Source organism: Scyliorhinus canicula, chromosome 29 (assembly GCF_902713615.1).
Source record: "Scyliorhinus canicula chromosome 29, sScyCan1.1, whole genome shotgun sequence".
Lineage (NCBI taxonomy): Eukaryota > Metazoa > Chordata > Chondrichthyes > Carcharhiniformes > Scyliorhinidae > Scyliorhinus > Scyliorhinus canicula.
Window position 1 is genome coordinate 12467470 of NC_052174.1, and position 20270 is coordinate 12487739.

General features: G+C 41.7%; 1 protein-coding gene and 1 long non-coding RNA gene across 2 annotated transcripts in view; both read right to left on the bottom strand.

Moving 5' to 3' along the window:
- LOC119958324 (prisilkin-39-like) overlaps positions 1 to 20270 on the bottom strand; it is a 107203-nt gene that overhangs the window by 46934 nt on the left and 39999 nt on the right. The window contains exons 24-25 of the mRNA XM_038786763.1: positions 18398 to 18415; positions 17840 to 17860 (exon numbers count right to left, since the gene is read on the bottom strand). Of these exons, the coding sequence (XP_038642691.1) occupies positions 17840 to 17860; positions 18398 to 18415 (39 nt within the window). The remainder of the gene's footprint in view (positions 1 to 17839; positions 17861 to 18397; positions 18416 to 20270) is intronic.
- Positions 5399 to 15158, bottom strand: LOC119958353. The gene is made up of 4 exons (XR_005458997.1): positions 14979 to 15158; positions 11492 to 11512; positions 9367 to 9387; positions 5399 to 5409 (listed from the first exon to the last, which is right to left on the bottom strand). It is a non-coding gene; the product is annotated as an uncharacterized LOC119958353 (long non-coding RNA).

Genomic DNA, 20270 nt, shown 5'->3' on the forward strand with positions numbered 1-20270 from the left:
CCAGACAATAGTCTGAATGACTTGCCCCGATTTTGCTCATTGCCTTCACTGCTGACTGTAAACAGGTTGGGAGGTAAATGCCATTTACCATGGCTATTCTCACTGTTGCTGTCTTTCAATACTGTTCGTTCATTCCTGCGTTACAGGAATCATAAAGGGAGAGGCCAAAGACCAGCAATTCCTGAGCAGGGTCTAAAGTTTGCTGTTATCTTTTTTGATAGGTCAGCTGAACCTCTAATCAACCACACAATTGGTAAATATCATTTTAAGTTGCATTTAGAACTATAGTATATTTTTACCTTGAGTAATTTCAGAACAGAAAATTAACTGAATACCGCATTCAGACGGAGAATCGCTCGTCAGCTGAGAATCGGGGGTGTTTCGTGCACCCCCCCCTAGGTACCCTCTCACCCCAGCCAACCCATCAATGAGATGGGCAAGCTCCAGCGCAACCAGTACCACCTGCCTGGCTGGGGTGAGAATGTGTGAGGCGTCGAGTGCTTATGTGCAGTTCCTGCTTGTTAGGCTCCCCAGTGCCGATCCCGACCCCGTCGTATCGCACATGGGCATGCATTGGAATTGCCCGAATTCCATGTACTAGCCCAATTAATGTCCTACATTGCTCCAGGACCAGAGTCACTTTTGGTGCGGTACAATACTCGCGATTCACTCCCATCGACAGTTTTGTTCCTCACTCTCTCTGGTCTTATCGTTGGGGTGCAACTCTCGGAAAATAAAGACAATACTTGCCATAATTTCCATATCCTGTGGAACAAACAGATTGGTGTCAACACCGTCTGCAGAAAATGACTTGGAAATCCACATTTTCGATCCAAGCAGTTCAGCAATTGGCACTTATAGCACGGCGCTGATTTGGGTCTTTCCAAAACTAAAGGAGCAATCCTGTTTCATTTCAGTTTTTTTCATCACTTCTCCCTTTTCCGATCAACATCGAATTACTTCGCATCAAGGCAATATTTATCTCCATGACAAATTCTAGCTTGGCATTAATTTTCACAAACAAAACACATTTTACCCTTCAGCCCCGCTTCATTTCAATTTATTTAAGTTAATTTTGGTTCTATTTTTTGATAAGATCATTTGGGGACAGATAATATATGAGCTATCTATTGAGCTATCTAATATATAAGCAGATAAACAAAGATATGCAGAGGACAGATAGTATTGAGGAAGCAGGGGGGCTGAAAGGATTTGGACAGGCTAGGAGAGTGGGCGACGAAGTGGCAGATGGATTACAATGTGGAAAGTGTGAGGTTATGCACTTTGGAAGGAAGAATGGAGGCATAGACTATTTTCTAAATGGGGAAAGGCTTTGGAAAGCAGAAGCACAAAGGACTTGGGAGTCCTTGTTCAAGATTGTCTTAAGGTTAATGTGCCGGTTCAATCAGCAGCGAGGAAGGCAAATGCAATTTTGACATTCATGTCGAGAGGGCTAGAATACAAGATCATGGATCTGCTTCTGAGGCTGTATGAGGCTCTGGTCCGACCCCATTTGGAGTATTGTGAGCAGTCTTGGACCCCATATCTAAGGAAGGATGTGCTGACTTTGGAAAGGGTCCAGAGGAGGTTCATAAGAATGATCCCTGGAATGAAGGGCTTGTCGTATGAGGAGCGGTTAAAGACTCAGGGTCTGTACTCGTTGGCGTTCAGAAGGATGAGGGGGGATCTTACTCAAAGTTACAGGATACTGTGATGCCTGGATAGAGTGGACGTAGAGAAGATGTTCCACTTGTAGGAAAAACTAGAACCAGAGGACACAATCTCAGACTAAAGGGACAATCCTTTAAAACTGAAATGAGGATGGATTTCTTCAGCCAGAGGGTGGTGAATCTGCCGAACCTTTGCCGCAGAAGGCTGTGGAGTCCAAATCAGAGTGTCTTTAAGACAGAGATAGATAGGTTGTTGATTAATAAGGGGATCAGGGGTTATGGGGAGAAGGCAGGAGAATGGAGATCAGACAAATGTCAGCCATGATCGAATGGCGGAGCAGACTCGATGGGCCGAGTGACCGAATTCTGCTCCTATGTCTTATGGTCTTATCTGACATTCCTTTGTCAGGTATTCAATGAAGCTTTCATGCAATTAAATATAACGAAAATTGTTTGGGGTACAGAATTTATTTCAACCTTGCTAAGTTCTTCAGTTGAATCAATTTTCATTACGGTCTGGTTAATGATCACATTTCCGATAGGACTGATTTTAAGAGCTCAGAAAGCCTCCAATAGGACAGAATTATATATTCACATTATAACCCGATGGTAATCTGTCCAACAGCTATTTGAAATATTCGCCTTATTTTGAGCATTGCCTTTATTAATGAGCATACGCTGGTTGGGGCGGTAGATGCCATGGGTGATGTGTTGGGCAGGCTGGGTAGATGTGGACGGCACTTGATGCAGTGTCGCAAGAGACAGACCTCCAACACTTGATAAGATGCAACACGATTTTATTTAACGTCTTAACTATTATACATATTCAACTGTGGGTTGACACTGTGCTGACTTGACTGGAGACCTAGTACTACCCTGACCAGACTTACTAGCTACCGCATGGTGTTTGCACTGGCTATGCTCACGAGCTCTGACTGTCTCAGAGGCTGGGTCCAGAGAGAGCGGGAAAACTGGTGCCCTCTGGCTTTATAGTGGTTGTGTCCTGTCTGGTGATTGGCTGCTCTGTGCTGTGTGCTTCCTGGTCATCCTGTGTGTCAATCACTGCCTGTCTGCACTCCATTATATACAGAGATGTATATTATGACAATGGGTTTAACCACTGTCAACTGCTTTGACAAAGAGTCATCGGACTCGAAACGTTCGCTCTTTCTCTCCCTACAGATGCTGCCAGACTTGCTGAGATTTTCCAGCATCTTCCCCTTCGGTTTAACCACTGTTGTTGCCTTCAGATACTCTCCCTGCCCTCCGAGCATTATTGGAATCACCAAGTGAGAGCCTGGTGGCTGGCTTCGCCTGGACAGGATCTGAAATTTGCTGTTATCATATTTCATTGGGTCAGCTGAACATTTTGTCAATTAGAAATGTCAGTCCTGCTCTACCTTCGCGGAACAAAAACATATTTCATCCCTTGACCTGCATTGACCCCGTGAATACTTTGTAACGAGGGAATAGACGTCAATGTGCAGGGTAATTGGTGAGAGACGGGGTTTGTGATTGGCCGCCATCAACATCTTTTATTATTCAGCGCCTGTGACCTTATTCCGTGTTGAAAATCAGATCAGTAAAATTAAAATCATTACCTTTGTTGTAGTAGCTGTTTCCTGCGGAAAGCAAAGAATAGATTGGAGTTAACAGTTTCTGGAGAGAGTGTTTTGGAAATCTACATTTTCAAAGCAATTAGATTCACAATTGGAACTTCAACAATGCAAGCATTATAAGGTTGGTGTGGTTCTTTCAAAAATTAAATGAAAATTTCCATTCAAATGATTTTAATTTCATGGTTTTTCCCATCTCCTTCCTTTGCAGGCGAATATCTAACTGTCTTGCATCAAAGTAGAGAATAAAATGCAAATTTTTTCTCCTTCATAGTTTATGTATTTACCTTGGTTTTTAACTAATGTTTAACATTCACACCCAAATTTCAACTTGCTCCAGTTATTTATGGCTGTAATGTTTACTTAAATTATTTGGGGACAATCCTGAGTTGCGTAAATTGCTTTCTTCTCTCTGTTATTTAATGCCATTTTTAACTATTCATCATTTAAAATAAGTCAGAAATGTACGTCAGCAGTGCAGCCAATATGTAGAAAACAACAAAAATACTGCAGATGATGGAATCTAAAACAAGAAAATGGTTCTCTCCTGATAGATGGGACAGGCCTGCTGAGTTTTTCCAGCAATATTGTAAATGTGCATTGTGGTCTGGTTAATGATCACATCTCAGAGCAGGACAGACTTGAGTGACCCAGAAGGATCCTGATTGGATAGGATTATAAATTCATTTTGAAGCTGCTTCTTCACTAGTAGGTAAGTTGGAAATAATTGGCACAGCTGATTGGCTAGAACTATCTCATTTGACGTTAAACATTCAGCTGCTGGACAATTCCAGCCAATGGTATGAATGACTTGCCCCAATGTTGACCATTGCCTTCACTGCTGACTGTACGCAGGGGGGTTAACCATGGCTATTCTCACTGTTGCTATCTTTCAATACTGATAGTTCATTGCCTGTGTAATCATAAGGGGAGAGGCCAACGACCAAGATATTTCCGGACACGATCATAGGGTCAGCTAAACCTCTAGTCAACTACAAAAATTTGGGAAATACTAATTTTTGCTGCTTTTTGGAAAAGAAAATATTTTCCTTGTCGAGTAATTTTGAGAACAGAAAATTCTCCTAAATAATACTTTGTAGTGAGGGATTAAATGTGAATGTACATCGAGCGTAATGGTGCATTGAAGGGATTGCGTTGGCTCTCATTAATATCGTTTCTGCTCGGAAACTGTCACTCTGAGGGTGAGTGGAATATATAAAATTAAAGATAACTCTTTACTAGGATAATAGTTGTAATATGTGGAACAAACAGATTGGAGTTACATTGTTTGCAGAGAACAAATTGATATAGTACATTTACACAAAACCAGTTCAACAATCGTTACCTTGCACAATGTTTCACAAGTGCGGTTCGCGACTCACAGGAGGGTGTCAGAAGGGTCACGGAGTGCAGTGTCTCAAAAATATAAACCGCAGGGATAAGAATAAAAAGGGCAGACTAGGAACAGAGAATGTAATTTGAAATTCAGGTAAGAAATGAGGGAAAGATCAGGAGTGAGGCTGATATAGCAATGATTGTACAGGAGAGTTGAAGGTGGCACAGTAGCAGAGTGGTTAGCACTGTTGCTTTGCATCACCAGGGTCCCGGGTTCGATTCCTACTTGGGTCACTGTCTGTGCGGAGTCTGCACATTCTCCCTGTGTCTGCGTGGGTATCCTCCGGCTGCTCCGGCTTCCTCCCACAATTCCCGAAAGACGTACTGTTAGATGAATTTGTCGTTCTCAATTCTCCCTCTGTGCACCCAAACATGCGCCGGAATGTGGCGACAAGGGATTTTCACTGTAGCTTCATTGCGGTGTTAATGTAAGCCTACTTGTGACAACAATAAAGATTATCTTGTCTGCAGGTGGAATGCGGACTACATCTTCTAATAACAGAAACATACACAATTCCTGACCAGTAATTGCAATAATAGCAAATAAACCCCATGAGTACGGTGTGTCAAGGGAAGTAGATGTCAATGTACAGGGAGATGGGGCAGTGGTGGGATTTGTGATTGGCCGTCATCGACATCTTATATTGTTCAGTGTCTGTGTCCTTATTCCTTGTTGAGAAACTGATCAGTAAAAGTAAAGACATTACCTTGGGAGTGGCCGCCGTATCCTGTGGAAAGAACAGATTGGTGTTAACACGTTTTGACAGAATCTATTGGAAATCCACATGTTTAACATAATTAGTTCTACAACTGGAACAATAAATGGTGCAAGGATTATGGGTAGCATTGGCTCTTTCAAAAATTAAATTAAAATTACGAATCATAATCATTTTATTTTAGTTCATTAATTTTCCATCCGTTCATAGATGAAGATTTATCTTGCATCAATCCAGAGAGTAAAATATTAAATTTGCTCCTTCACAGTTTCTTTGTTGAACATTGCCAATCACACTCACTTCATTTCAACATGCTTCAGTTATTTATGACTCTAATTTATACTCGGATTATTTGGGACTGATCCAGTATGAGTTGTGTGACATTCTCCTCTTTATTATCTAATGCAGTTTTTGTTAACAATTCATTGTTCCAAATCGATCAGAACTGAATGACGACAGTGCAGTAATGTTCTATATATTTGATCAATTAGCCTTGCGGTCTGGGTAATGGTCACTGAGCAGGGCAGGACAGACTTGAGTAACTCAGAAAGCTCTGTATTGGATAGAATTATAACTTCACTCTGTTCCTAACTGTTGACCAACAGGCATGTTGGAAATATTTGACACAGCTGATTGGATAGAACTATCTCATTTGTTGTTAAAAACATCCAGCTCCTGGACTATCCCAGACAATAGTCTGAATGACTTGCCCCGATGTTGATCATTGCCTTCACTGCTGACTGTAAAACAGGTTGGGGAGGTAAATGCCATTTACCATGGCTATTCTCACTGTTGCTGTCTTTCAATACTGTTCGTTCATTCCCTGCGTTACAGGAATCATAAAGGGAGAGGCCAAAGACCAGCAATTCCTGAGCAGGGTCTAAAGTTTGCTGTTATCTTTTTTGATAGGTCAGCTGAACCTCTAATCAACCACACAATTTGGTAAATATCATTTTAAGTTGCATTTAGAACTATAGTATATTTTTACCTTGAGTAATTTCAGAACAGAAAATTAACTGAATACCGCATTCAGACGGAGAATCGCTCGTCAGCTGAGAATCGGGGGTGTTTCGTGCACCCCCCCCTAGGTACCCTCTTGCCCCAGCCAACCCATCAATGAGATGGGCAAGCTCCAGCGCAACCAGTACCACCTGCCTGGCTGGGGTGAGAATGTGTGAGGCGTCGAGTGCTTATGTGCAGTTCCTGCTTGTTAGGCTCCCCAGTGCCGATCCCGACCCCGTCGTATCGCACATGGCATGCATTGGAATTGCCCGAATTCCATGTACTAGCCCAATTAATGTCCTACATTGCTCCAGGACCAGAGTCACTTTTGGTGCGGTACAATACTCGCGATTCACTCCCATCGACAGTTTGTTCCTCACTCTCTCTGGTCTTATTCGTTGGGGTGCAACAGATCTCGGAAATAAAGACAATACTTGCCATAATTTCCATATCCTGTGGAACAAACAGATTGGTGTCAACACCGTCTGCAGAAAATGACTTGGAAATCCACATTTTCGATCCAAGCAGTTCAGCAATTGGCACTTATAGCACGGCGCTGATTTGGGTCTTTCCAAAACTAAAGGAGCAATCCTGTTTCATTTCAGTTTTTTTTCATCACTTCTCCCTTTTCCGATCAACATCGAATTACTTCGCATCAAGGCAATATTATCTCCATGACAAATTCTAGCTTGGCATTAATTTTCACAAACAAAACACAATTTTACCCTTCAGCCCCGCTTCATTTCAATTTATTTAAGTTAATTTTGGTTCTATTTTTTGATAAGATCATTTGGGGACAGATAATATATGAGCTATCTATTGAGCTATCTAATATATAAGCAGATAACACAAAGATATGCAGAGTGACAGATAGTATTGAGGAAGCAGGGGGGCTGTAGAAGGATTTGGACAGGCTAGGAGAGTGGGCGACGAAGTGGCAGATGGATTACAATGTGGAAAGTGTGAGGTTATGCACTTTGGAAGGAAGAATGGAGGCATAGACTATTTTCTAAATGGGGAAAGGCTTTGGAAAGCAGAAGCACAAAGGACTTGGGAGTCCTTGTTCAAGATTGTCTTAAGGTTAATGTGCCGGTTCAATCAGCAGCGAGGAAGGCAAATGCAATTTTGACATTCATGTCGAGAGGGCTAGAATACAAGATCATGGATCTGCTTCTGAGGCTGTATGAGGCTCTGGTCCGACCCCATTTGGAGTATTGTGAGCAGTCTTGGACCCCATATCTAAGGAAGGATGTGCTGACTTTGGAAAGGGTCCAGAGGAGGTTCATAAGAATGATCCCTGGAATGAAGGGCTTGTCGTATGAGGAGCGGTTAAAGACTCAGGGTCTGTACTCGTTGGCGTTCAGAAGGATGAGGGGGGATCTTACTCAAAGTTACAGGATACTGTGATGCCTGGATAGAGTGGACGTAGAGAAGATGTTTCCACTTGTAGGAAAAACTAGAACCAGAGGACACAATCTCAGACTAAAGGGACAATCCTTTAAAACTGAAATGAGGATGGATTTCTTCAGCCAGAGGGTGGTGAATCTGCCGAACCTTTGCCGCAGAAGGCTGTGGAGTCCAAATCAGAGTGTCTTTAAGACAGAGATAGATAGGTTGTTGATTAATAAGGGGATCAGGGGTTATGGGGAGAAGGCAGGAGAATGGAGATCAGACAATGTCAGCCATGATCGAATGGCGGAGCAGTCTCGATGGGCCGAGTGACCGAATTCTGCTCCTATGTCTTATGGTCTTATCTGACATTCCTTTGTCAGGTATTCAATGAAGCTTTCATGCAATTAAATATAACGAAAATTGTTTGGGGTACAGAATTTATTTCAACCTTGCTAAGTTCTTCAGTTGAATCAATTTTCATTACGGTCTGGTTAATGATCACATTTCCGATAGGACTGATTTTAAGAGCTCAGAAAGCCTCCAATAGGACAGAATTATATATTCACATTATAACCCGATGGTAATCTGTCCAACAGCTATTTGAAATATTCGCCTTATTTTGAGCATTGCCTTTATTAATGAGCATACGCTGGTTGGGGCGGGTAGATGCCATGGGTGATGTGTTGGGCAGGCTGGGTAGATGTGGACGGCACTTGATGCAGTGTCGCAAGAGACAGACCTCCAACACTTGATAAGATGCAACACGATTTTATTTAACGTCTTAACTATTATACATATTCAACTGTGGGTTGACACTGTGCTGACTTGACTGGAGACCTAGTACTACCCTGACCAGACTTACTAGCTACCGCATGGTGTTTGCACTGGCTATGCTCACGAGCTCTGACTGTCTCAGAGGCTGGGTCCAGAGAGAGCGGGAAAACTGGTGCCCTCTGGCTTTATAGTGGTTGTGTCCTGTCTGGTGATTGGCTGCTCTGTGCTGTGTGCTTCCTGGTCATCCTGTGTGTCAATCACTGCCTGTCTGCACTCCATTATATACAGAGATGTATATTATGACAATGGGTTTAACCACTGTCAACTGCTTTGACAAAGAGTCATCGGACTCGAAACGTTCGCTCTTTTCTCTCCCTACAGATGCTGCCAGACTTGCTGAGATTTTCCAGCATCTTCCCCTTCGGTTTAACCACTGTTGTTGCCTTCAGATACTCTCCCTGCCCTCCGAGCATTATTGGAATCACCAAGTGAGAGCCTGGTGGCTGGCTTCGCCTGGACAGGATCTGAAATTTGCTGTTATCATATTTCATTGGGTCAGCTGAACATTTTGTCAATTAGAAATGTCAGTCCTGCTCTACCTTCGCGGAACAAAAACATATATTCATCCCTTGACCTGCATTGACCCCGTGAATACTTTGTAACGAGGGAATAGACGTCAATGTGCAGGGTAATTGGTGAGAGACGGGGTTTGTGATTGGCCGCCATCAACATCTTTTATTATTCAGCGCCTGTGACCTTATTCCGTGTTGAAAATCAGATCAGTAAAATTAAAATCATTACCTTTGTTGTAGTAGCTGTTTCCTGCGGAAAGCAAAGAATAAATTGGTGTTAACAGTTTCTGGAGACAGTGTTTTGGAAATCTACATTTTGAAAGCAATTAGATTCCCAATTGGAACATTCAACAACACAAGCATTATAAGGTTGGTGTGGTTCTTTCAAACATTCAATGAAAATTTCCATTCAAATTATTTTATTTTCATGGTTATTCCTATCTCCTTCCTTTGTAGGCAAATATCTAACTGTTTTGCATCAATGTAGAGAATAAAATGCAAATTTCTCTCCATCATAGTTTATGTATTTACCTAGGTTTTGAACTAAAGTTTACCATTCACACCCAAATTTCAACTTGCTTAAGTTATTTATGGCTCTAATTTATACTTGAATTATTTGGGGACAATCCTGCATGAGTTGTGTAAGTTGCTTTCTTCTCTCTGTTATTTAATGCCGTTTTTAAAGATTTCATCATTTCAAATAAGTCAGAACTGTACGTCAGCAGTGCAGCAATATGTATAAAACAACAAAAATACTGCAGATGATGGAATCCAAAACAAGAAACAGGTTTCTCTGCTGATAGATGGGACAGGCCTGCTGAGTTTTTTCAGCAATATTGTTAAATGTGCAGTGTGGTCTGGTTAATGATCACATCTCAGAGCAGGACAGACTTGAGTGACCCAGAAGGATCCTGATTGGATAGGATTATAAGTTCATTTTGAAGCTGCTTCTTCGCTAGTAGGTAAGTTGGAAATAATTGGCACAGCTGATTGGATAGAACTAATCTCTTTTAACGTTAAACATTCAGCTGCTGGACAATTCCAGCCAATGGTATGAATGACTTGCCCCAATGTTGACCATTGCCTTCACTGCTGACTGTACGCAGGGGAGTTAACCATGGCTATTCTCACTGTTGCTATCTTTCAATACTGATAGTTCATTGCCTGTGTAATCATAAGGGGAGAGGCCAACGACCAGATATTTCCGGACACGATCATAAGGTCAGCTAAACCTCTAGTCAACTACAAAATTTGGGCAATACTAATTTTTGCTGTTTTTGGAAAAAAAATATATTTTCCTAGTCGAGTAATTTTGAGAACAGAAAATTCTCCTAATTAATACTTTGTAGTGAGGGATTAAATGTGAATGTACAGCGAGCGTAATGGTGCATTGAAGGGATTGCGTTTGGCTCTCATCAATATCGTTTCTGCTCGGAAACTGTCACTCTGAGGGGAGTGGAATATATAAAATTAAAGATAACTCTTTACTAGGATAATAGTTGTAATCTGTGGAACAAACAGATTGGAGTTAACATTGTTTGCAGAGAACAAATTGATATAGTACATTTACACAAAACCAGTTCAACAATCGTTACCTTGCACAATGTTTCACAAAGTGCGGTTCGCGACCCACAGGAGGGTGTCAGAAGGGGTCACGGAGTGCAGTGTCTCAAAAATATAAACCGCAGGGATAAGAATAAAAAAGGGCAGACTAGGAACAGAGAATGTCATTTGAAATTCAGGCAAGAAATGAGGGAAAGATCAGGAGTGAGGCTGATATAGCAATGATTGTACAGGAGAGTTGAAGGTGGCACAGTAGCAGAGTGGTTAGCACTGTTGCTTTGCATCACCAGGGTCCCGGGTTCGATTCCTACTTGGGTCACTGTCTGTGCGGAGTCTGCACGTTCTCCCCGTGTCTGCGTGGGTATCCTCCGGCTGCTCCGGCTTCCTCCCACAATTCCCGAAAGACGTACTGTTAGATGAATTGGACGTTCTGAATTCTCCCTCTGTGCACCCGAACATGCGCCGGAATGTGGCGACGAGGGGATTTTCACTGTAGCTTCATTGCGGTGTTAATGTAAGCCTACTTGTGACAACAATAAAGATTATCTTGTCTGTAGGTGGGAATGCGGACTACATCTTCTAATAACAGAAACATACACAATTCCTGACCAGTAATTGCAATAATAGCAAATAAACCCCATGAGTACGGTGTGACAAGGGAGTAGATGTCAATGTACAGGGAGATGGGCAGTGGTGGGATTTGTGATTGGCCGTCATCAACATCTTATATGTTCAGTGTCTGTGTCCTTATTCCTTGTTGAGAAACTGATCAGTAAAAGTAAAGACATTACCATGGGATTGGCCGCCGTATCCTGTGGAAAGAATAGATTGGTGTTAACACGTTTTGACAGAATCTATTGGAAATCCACATGTTTAACATAATTAGTTCTACAACTGGAACAATAAATGGTGCAAGGATTATGGGTAGCATTGGCTCTTTCAAAAATTAAATTAAAATTACGAATCATAATCATTTTATTTTAGTTCATTAATTTTCCATCCGTTCCATCGATGAAGATTTATCTTGCATCAATCCAGAGAGTAAAATATAAAATTTGCTCCATCACAGTTTATTTGTTGAACATTGCCATTCACACTCACTTCATTTCAACATGCTTCAGTTATTTATGACTCTAATTTATACTCGGATTATTTGGGACTGATCCAGTATGAGTTGTGTGACATTCTCCTCTTTATTATCTAATGCAGTTTTTTGTTAACAATTTATTGTTCCAAATCGATCAGAACTGAATGACGACAGTGCAGTAATGTTTCTACATATTTGATCAATTAACCTTGCGGTCTGGTTAATGGTCGTTGAGCAGGGCAGGACAGACTTGAGTAACTCAGAAAGCTCTGTATTGGATAGAATTATAACTTCACTCTGTTCCTAACTGTTGACCAACAGGCATGTTGGAAATATTTGACACAGCTGATTGGATAGAACTATCTCATTTGTTGTTAAAAACATCCAGCTCCTGGTCTGTCCCAGACAATAGTCTGAATGACTTGCCCCGATGTTGATCATTGCCTTCACTGCTGACTGTAAACAGGTTGGGGAGGTAAATGCCGTTTACCATGGCTATTCTCACTGTTGCTGTCTTTCAATACTGTTCGTTCATTCCCTGCGTTACAGGAATCATAAAAGGAGAGGCCAAAGACCAGCAATTCCTGAGCAGGGTCTAAAGTTTGCTGTTATCTTTTTTTGATAGGTCAGCTGAACCTCTAATCAACCACACAATTTGGTAAATCTCATTTTACGTTGCGTTTACCTTGAGTAATTTCAGAACAGAAAACTAACTGAATTAATACCGCATTCAGACGGAGAATCGCTCGTCAGCTGAAAATCGGGGGTGTTTCGGGCACCCCCCCCCTAGGTACCCTCTTGCCCCAGCCAACCCATCAATGAGATGGGCAAGCTCCAGCGCAACCAGTACCACCTGCCTGGCTGGGGTGAGAATGTGTGAGGCGTCGAGTGCTTATGTGCAGTTCCTGCTTGTCAGGCTCCCCAGTGCCGATCCCGACCCCGTCGTATCGCACATGGGCATGCATTGGAATTGCCCGAATTCCATGTGCTAGCCCAATTAATGTCCTACATTGCTCCAGGACCGGAGTCACTTTTGGTGCGGTACTATACTCGCGATTCACTCCCATCGACAGTTTTGTTCCTCACTCTCTCTGGTCTTATTCGTGGGGGTGCAACAGATCTCGGAAAATAAAGACAATACTTGCCATAATTTCCATATCCTGTGGAACAAACAGATTGGTGTCAACACCGTCTGCAGAAAATGACTTGGAAATCCACATTTTCGATCCAAGCAGTTCAGCAATTGGCACTTTTAGCACGGCGCTGATTTGGGTCTTTCCAAAACTAAAGGAGCATTCCTGTTTTCATTTCAGTTTTTTTCATCACTTCTCCCTTTTCCGATCAACATCGAATTACTTCGCATCAAGGCAATATTTATCTCCATGACAAATTCTAGCTTGGCATTAATTTTCACAAACAAAACACATTTTACCCTTCAGCCCCGCTTCATTTCAATTTATTTAAGTTAATTTTGGTTCTATTTTTTGATAAGATCATTTGGGGACAGATAATATATGAGCTATCTATTGAGCTATCTAATATATAAGCAGATAACACAAAGATATGCAGAGTGACAGATAGTATTGAGGAAGCAGGGGGGCTGTAGAAGGATTTGGACAGGCTAGGAGAGTGGGCAATGAAGTGGCAGATGGAATACAATGTGGAAAGTGTGAGGTTATGCACTTTGGAAGGAAGAATGGAGGCATAGACTATTTTCTAAATGGGGAAAGGCTTTGGAAAGCAGAAGCACAAAGGACTTGGGAGTCCTTGTTCAAGATTCTCTTAAGGTTAATGTGCCGGTTCAATCAGCAGCGAGGAAGGCAAATGCAATTTTGACATTCATGTCGAGAGGGCTAGAATACAAGATCATGGATCTGCTTCTGAGGCTGTATGAGGCTCTGGTCCGACCCCATTTGGAGTATTGTGAGCAGTTTTGGACCCCATATCTAAGGAAGGATGTGCTGACTTTGGAAAGGGTCCAGAGGAGGTTCATAAGAATGATCCCTGGAATGAAGGGCTTGTCGTATGAGGAGCGATTAAAGACTCAGGGTCTGTACTCGTTGGCGTTCAGAAGGATGAGGGGGGATCTTATTCAAAGTTACAGGATACTGTGATGCCTGGATAGAGTGGACGTAGAGAAGATGTTTCCACTTGTAGGAAAAACTAGAACCAGAGGACACAATCTCAGACTAAAGGGACAATCCTTTAAAACTGAAATGAGGATGGATTTCTTCAGCCAGAGGGTGGTGAATCTGCCGAACCTTTGCCGCAGAAGGCTGTGGAGTCCAAATCAGAGTGTCTTTAAGACAGAGGTAGATAGGTTGTTGATTAATAAGGGGATCAGGGGTTATGGGGAGAAGGCAGGAGAATGGAGATCAGACAAATGTCAGCCATGATCGAATGGCGGAGCAGACTCGATGGGCCGAGTGACCGAATTCTGCTCCTATGTCTTATGGTCTTATCTGACATTCCTTTGTCAGGTATTCAATGAAGCTTCATGCAATTAAATATAACGAAAATTGTTTGGGGTACAGAATTTATTTCAACCTTGCTAAGTTCTTCAGTTGAATCAATTTTCATTACGGTCTGGTTAATGATCACATTTCCGATAGGACTGATTTTAAGAGCTCAGAAAGCCTCCAATAGGAAAGAATTATATATTCACATTATAACCCGATGGTAATCTGTCCAACAGCTATTTGAAATATTCGGCTTATTTTGAGTCAAAGAGTCATCGGACTCGAAACGTTCGCTCGTTTCTCTCCCTACAGATGCTGCCAGACTTGCTGAGATTTTCCAGCATCTTCCCCTTCGGTTTAACCACTGTTGTTGCCTTCAGATACTCTCCCTGCCCTCCGAGCATTATTGGAATCACCAAGTGAGAGCCTGGTGGCTGGCTTCGCCTGGACAGGATCTGAAATTTGCTGTTATCATATTTCATTGGGTCAGCTGAACATTTTGTCAATTAGAAATGTCAGTCCTGCTCTACCTTCTCGGAACAAAAACATATATTTATTCCTTGACCTGCATTGACCCCGTGAATACTTTGTAACGAGGGAATAGACGTCAATGTGCAGCGTAATTGGCGAGAGACGGGGTTTGTGATTGGCCGCCATCAACATCTTTTATTATTCAGCGCCTGTGACCTTATTCCGTGTTGAAAATCAGATCAGTAAAATTAAAATCATTACCTTTGTTGTAGTAGCTGTTTCCTGCGGAAAGCAAAGAATAGATTGGTGTTAACAGTTTCTGGAGACAGTGTTTTGGAAATCTACATTTTGAAAGCAGTTAGATTCCCAATTGGAACATTCAACAACGCAAGCATTATCAGGTTGGTGTGGTTCTTTCAAACATTAAATGAAAATTTCCATTCAAATGATTTTATTTTCATGGTTATTCCTATCTCCTTCCTTTGTAGGCGAATATCTAACTGTCTTGCATCAATGTAGAGAATAAAATGCAAATTTCTCTCCATCATAGTTTATGTATTTACCTAGGTTTTGAACTAAAGTTTACCATTCACACCCAAATTTCAACTTGCTTAAGTTATTTATGTCTCTAATTTATACTTGAATTATTTGGGGACAATCCTGCATGAGTTGTGTAAGTTGCTTTCTTCTCTCTGTTATTTAATGCCGTTGTTAAAGATTTCATCATTTAAAATAAGTCAGAACTGTACGTCAGCAGTGCAGCCAATATGTATAAAACAACAAAAATACTGCAGATGATGGAATCCAAAACAAGAAACAGGTTTCTCTCCTGATAGATGGGACAGGCCTGCTGATTTTTTTCAGCAATTTTGTTAAATGTGCAGTGTGGTCTGGTTAATGATCACATCTCAGAGCAGGACAGACTTGAGTGACCCAGAGGGATCCTGATTGGATAGGATTATAAGTTCATTTTGAAGCAGCTTGTTCACGAGTAGGTAAGTTGGAAATAATTGGCACAGCTGATTGGCTAGAACTATCTCATTTGACGTTAAACATTCAGCTGCTGGACAATTCCAGCCAATGGTATGAATGACTTGCCCCAATGTTGACCATTGCCTTCACTGCTGACTGTACGCAGGGGAGTTAAGCATGGCCATTCTCACTGTTGCTATCTTTCAATACTGATAGTTCATTGCCTGTGGGCAATCATAAGGGGAGAGGCCAACGACCAGATATTTCCGGACACGATCATAGGGTCAGCTAAACCTCTAGTCAACTACAAAATTTGGGAAATACTAATTCTTGCTGCTTTTTGGAAAAAAAATTTATTTTCCTTGTCGAGTAATTCTGAGAACAGAAAATTCTCCTAAATAATACTCTGTAGTGAGGGATCAAATGTGAATGTACATCGAGCGTAATGGTGCATTGAAGGGATTGCGTTTGGCTCTCATTAATATCGTTTCTGCTCGGAAACTGTCACTCTGAGGGGAGTGGAATGTATAAAATTAAAGATAACTCTTTACCAGGATAATAGTTGTAATCTGTGGAACAAACAGATTGGAGTTAACATGTTTGCAGAGAACAATTGATATAGTACATTTACACAAAACCAGTTCAACAATCGTTACCTTGCACAATGTTTCTCAAAATGCGGTTCGCGACTCACAGGAGGGTGTCAGAAGGGTCACGGAGTGCAGTGTCTCAAAAATATAAACTGCAGGGATAAGAATAAAAAAGGGCAGACTAGGAACTGAGAATATAAGTTGAAATTCAGGCAAGAAATGAGGGAAAGATCAGGAGTGAGGCTGATATAGCAATGATTGTACAGGAGAGTTGAAGGTGGCACAGTAGCAGAGTGGTTAGCACTGTTGCTTTGCATCACCAGGGTCCCGGGTTCGATTCCTACTTGGGTCACTGTCTGTGCGGAGTCTGCACGTTCTCCCCGTGTCTGCGTGAGTTTCCTCCGGCTGCTCCGGCTTCCTCCCACAATTCCCGAAATAGGTACTGTTAGGTGAATTGGACGTTCTGAATTCTCCCTCTGTGTACCCGAACATGCGCCGGAATGTGGCGACGAGGGGATTTTCACTGTAGCTTCATTGCGGTGTTAATGTAAGCCTACTTGTGACAATAATAAAGATTATCTTATCTGCAGGTGGGGAATGCGGACTACATCTTCTAATAACAGAAACATACACAATTCCTGACCAGTAATTGCAGTAATAGCAAATAAACCCCATGAGTACGGTGTGACAAGGGAGTAGATGTCAATGTGCAGGGAGATGGGGCAGTGGTGGGATTTGTGATTGACCATCATCAGCAGATTTTCACAAACGAAACAAATTTTACCTTTCCCATTTCCATCATTTCAATCGATTTAAGTTCATTTTAGCTCCAGAATAGGTAATGCACAAACTATGTGACATTCCTTTGTCTGATATTCACCACAGCGTTTCGCTGTTCATTGTGACAAAAATGGAGGAATGCTGATTATTTATCATTTTGCTGAAGTATCAAGTTGTATAAATTGGCATGTTTGTCTCATTCATCCAAACCCATACCACAGAGCAGCACTGAATTCAACAGCTGAGGCCATCATTGATTGTGTCGAAACATATGTTCGTATAATGGCTGGAGGTTGACCTGTCCAGTTGATCACGTGAAATATTTGTCATATTGTGACCAGTGATTTCATTACAGTCCTCACACAGTGTAGGAGCCAGATGCAGTTCAGAATGGATTTTCCCACAGCCGGTCTGGTCAAATCTCTTTTGTGTCCTCCAATTGGGATCACAAAGTGAGAGGCTGGATTGGCAGAGCAGGTTCTGAAATATGCTGCCATCATATTTCATTGGGTCTGCTGAATATTGAATTATTTAGCAAAATTGATGAATGTAATTTCTGCTGCATCTTCTGATCACAGAACCATATTCATTTTGTGACCAGCAATTTCAATAATAGCAAATAAACCCCATAATACTTTATAACAAGATAGCAGATGTCAATGTGCAGGGTGATGGGGCAGTGATCGATTTGTGATTGGCTGTCATCAACATCTTATATTGTTCACTGTGTGTGGCCTTATTCATTGTTGAAAAACTGATCAGTAAAAGTAAAGTCAATACCATAGTAGTTGCTGTTGTATGCTGTGAAAAGAATAGATTGGTGTTAACAATTTAGGGAGAAAACGTATTGGAAATCCACATGTTCAACACAATTAGTTCTACAACTGGAACAATAAATGGTGCAAGGATTATGGGTAGGTGTTGCTCTATCAAAATTAAATTAAAGTTACAAATCATAATCATTTTATTAAATTTGGAAATATTTGACACAGTTGATTGGATAGAACTATCTCATTTGTCGTTAAAAACATCCAGCTCCTGGACTATCCCAGCCAATAGTCTGAATGACTTGCCCCGATGTTGATCATTGCCTTCACTGCTGACTGTAATACCAATTTCTGCTGCGTTTTGGAGAAAAAATATATAATTTCTTCAGCGAGTAAGTTCAAGAGCAGAAAGTTCACCTAATGAATACTTTGTAGTGAGGGATTAGATGTTGACGTATACTGTAATAGTGCATTGAGGGGATTGTTTGATTATCATCAATATTTATTGCTCCTACTCTGTCACTGTACCTTATGGAGAGTGAAATATATAAAATTAAAGATAATACTTTACCTGGATAAGTATTGTAATCTGTGGAACAAACATATTGAAGTTACCATTGTTTGCACAGAATGAATTGGGAAACTTCATTCACATAATACCAGTTCTATTTTCGGTATCTTACACGTTGTACAGTTGTTCAATTATTAGTTATTTTCCAAAGAGTGAAGGAACATTGCTCTTCTTATATCTTGTAGCAGTTTTTTGCTCCTTTCTCGTGATTCGAATGAATATCAAATTAGCTTGCACTAAAGTGCAGAGTAAAATATATATTTCCCTCCTTTAGGGTTATAACGGTGCAGATTTTCACAAACAAAACAAATTATATCTTTCACATTTCCTTCTCTTCTATTCATTTAAGTTGATTTTATCCCCAGAACAAGTAATGTAGAAGCTATGTGGCATTTCTTTGTCTGCCGTTCACCACAGCGTTTAGCTGTGGCAACAATGGAAGAATGCTGATTATTTTTCTTCTTGCTGAACTATAAAGTTACATAAATTTGTATCTTTGTCTGATTAATCCACGCCACAGGACAGCACTGAAATGAATCGCTGAGGCCATCATTGATTATTTGGAATTATATGTTCAGGTGTCTGCCTGTCTGTTGACGTGTTCAGCAGTTAACACAAAATATTTGGCATGTCGTGACTATTGATTTTATTACAGTCCTCACACAGTGTGGGAGGTAGATGCAGTTCACCATGGTTTTCCCCACAGTGGGCATATGTAAACATCGTTTGTGCCCTCTTCTTTTTTTTTAAAAATTTAGATTACCCAATTATTTTTTCCAATTAAGGGGCAATTTAGCGTGGCCAATCCACCTACTCTGCACATTTTTGGGTTGTGGGGGCGAAACCCACGCAGACACGGGAAGAATGTGCAAACTCCACACGGACAGTGACCAGAGCCAGGATCGAACCCGGGACCTCAGCGCCGTGGTTGTGCTAACCACTAGGCCACCGTGCTGCCCGGTTTGTGCCCTCTTAGCGGGATCACAAAGTGAGAGGCTGGAGGCTCGGTTTGACTGAGCAGAATATGAAATTTGTTGTTATCTATGGGCGGTAGGGTAGCACAGTGGTGAGCGCTGTTGCTTCACAGTGCCAGGTTCCCAGGTTCTATTCCCGACTTGGGTCACTGTCTGAGGAGAATCTGCATGTTCTCCCCGTGTCTGCGTGGGTTTCCTCCGGGGCTCATATTTCCTCCCACAAGCCCGAATGACATGCTGTTAGGTGAATTGGAATTCTGAATTCTCCCTCAGTGTACCCGGACAGGCGCCAGAATGTGGCGACGCGGGTCCTTTCACGGTAAAAATATTGCTGCGTACTGGGGCAGCACGGTAGCATGGTGGTTAGCCTAAATGCTTCACAGCTCCAGGGTCCCAGGTTCGATTCCCGGCTGGGTCACTTCTGTGTGGAGTCTGCACGTCCTCCCCTGTGTGCGTGGGGTTCCTCCGGGTGCTCCAGTTTCCTCCCACAGTCCAAAGATGTGGCGGGTTAGGTGGATTGGCCATGCTAAATTGCCCGTAGTGTTCCTAATAAAAGTAAGGTTAAGGGGGGGGGGGGTTTGTTGGGTTACGGGTATTATAGGGGTGGATATGTGGGTTTTGAGTGGGTGACGTTGCTCGGCACAAATCGAGGGCCGAAGAGCCTGTTCTGTACTGTACTGTTCTATGTACTTGTGGTAATAAAGATTATAATTGTTATTGTTGTTCTAATTTCATTGGGTCAGCTGAATATTTAATTAATTAGCAAGTTTGTTTTATGTAATTTCTGCTGCATCTTCTGATAACAGAAACATATTCATGTTGTGACCAATAATTTCAATAATAGGGAATCATGAATACTTTATAACAAGGGAGTAGGTGTCAACGTGCAGGGTGATGGG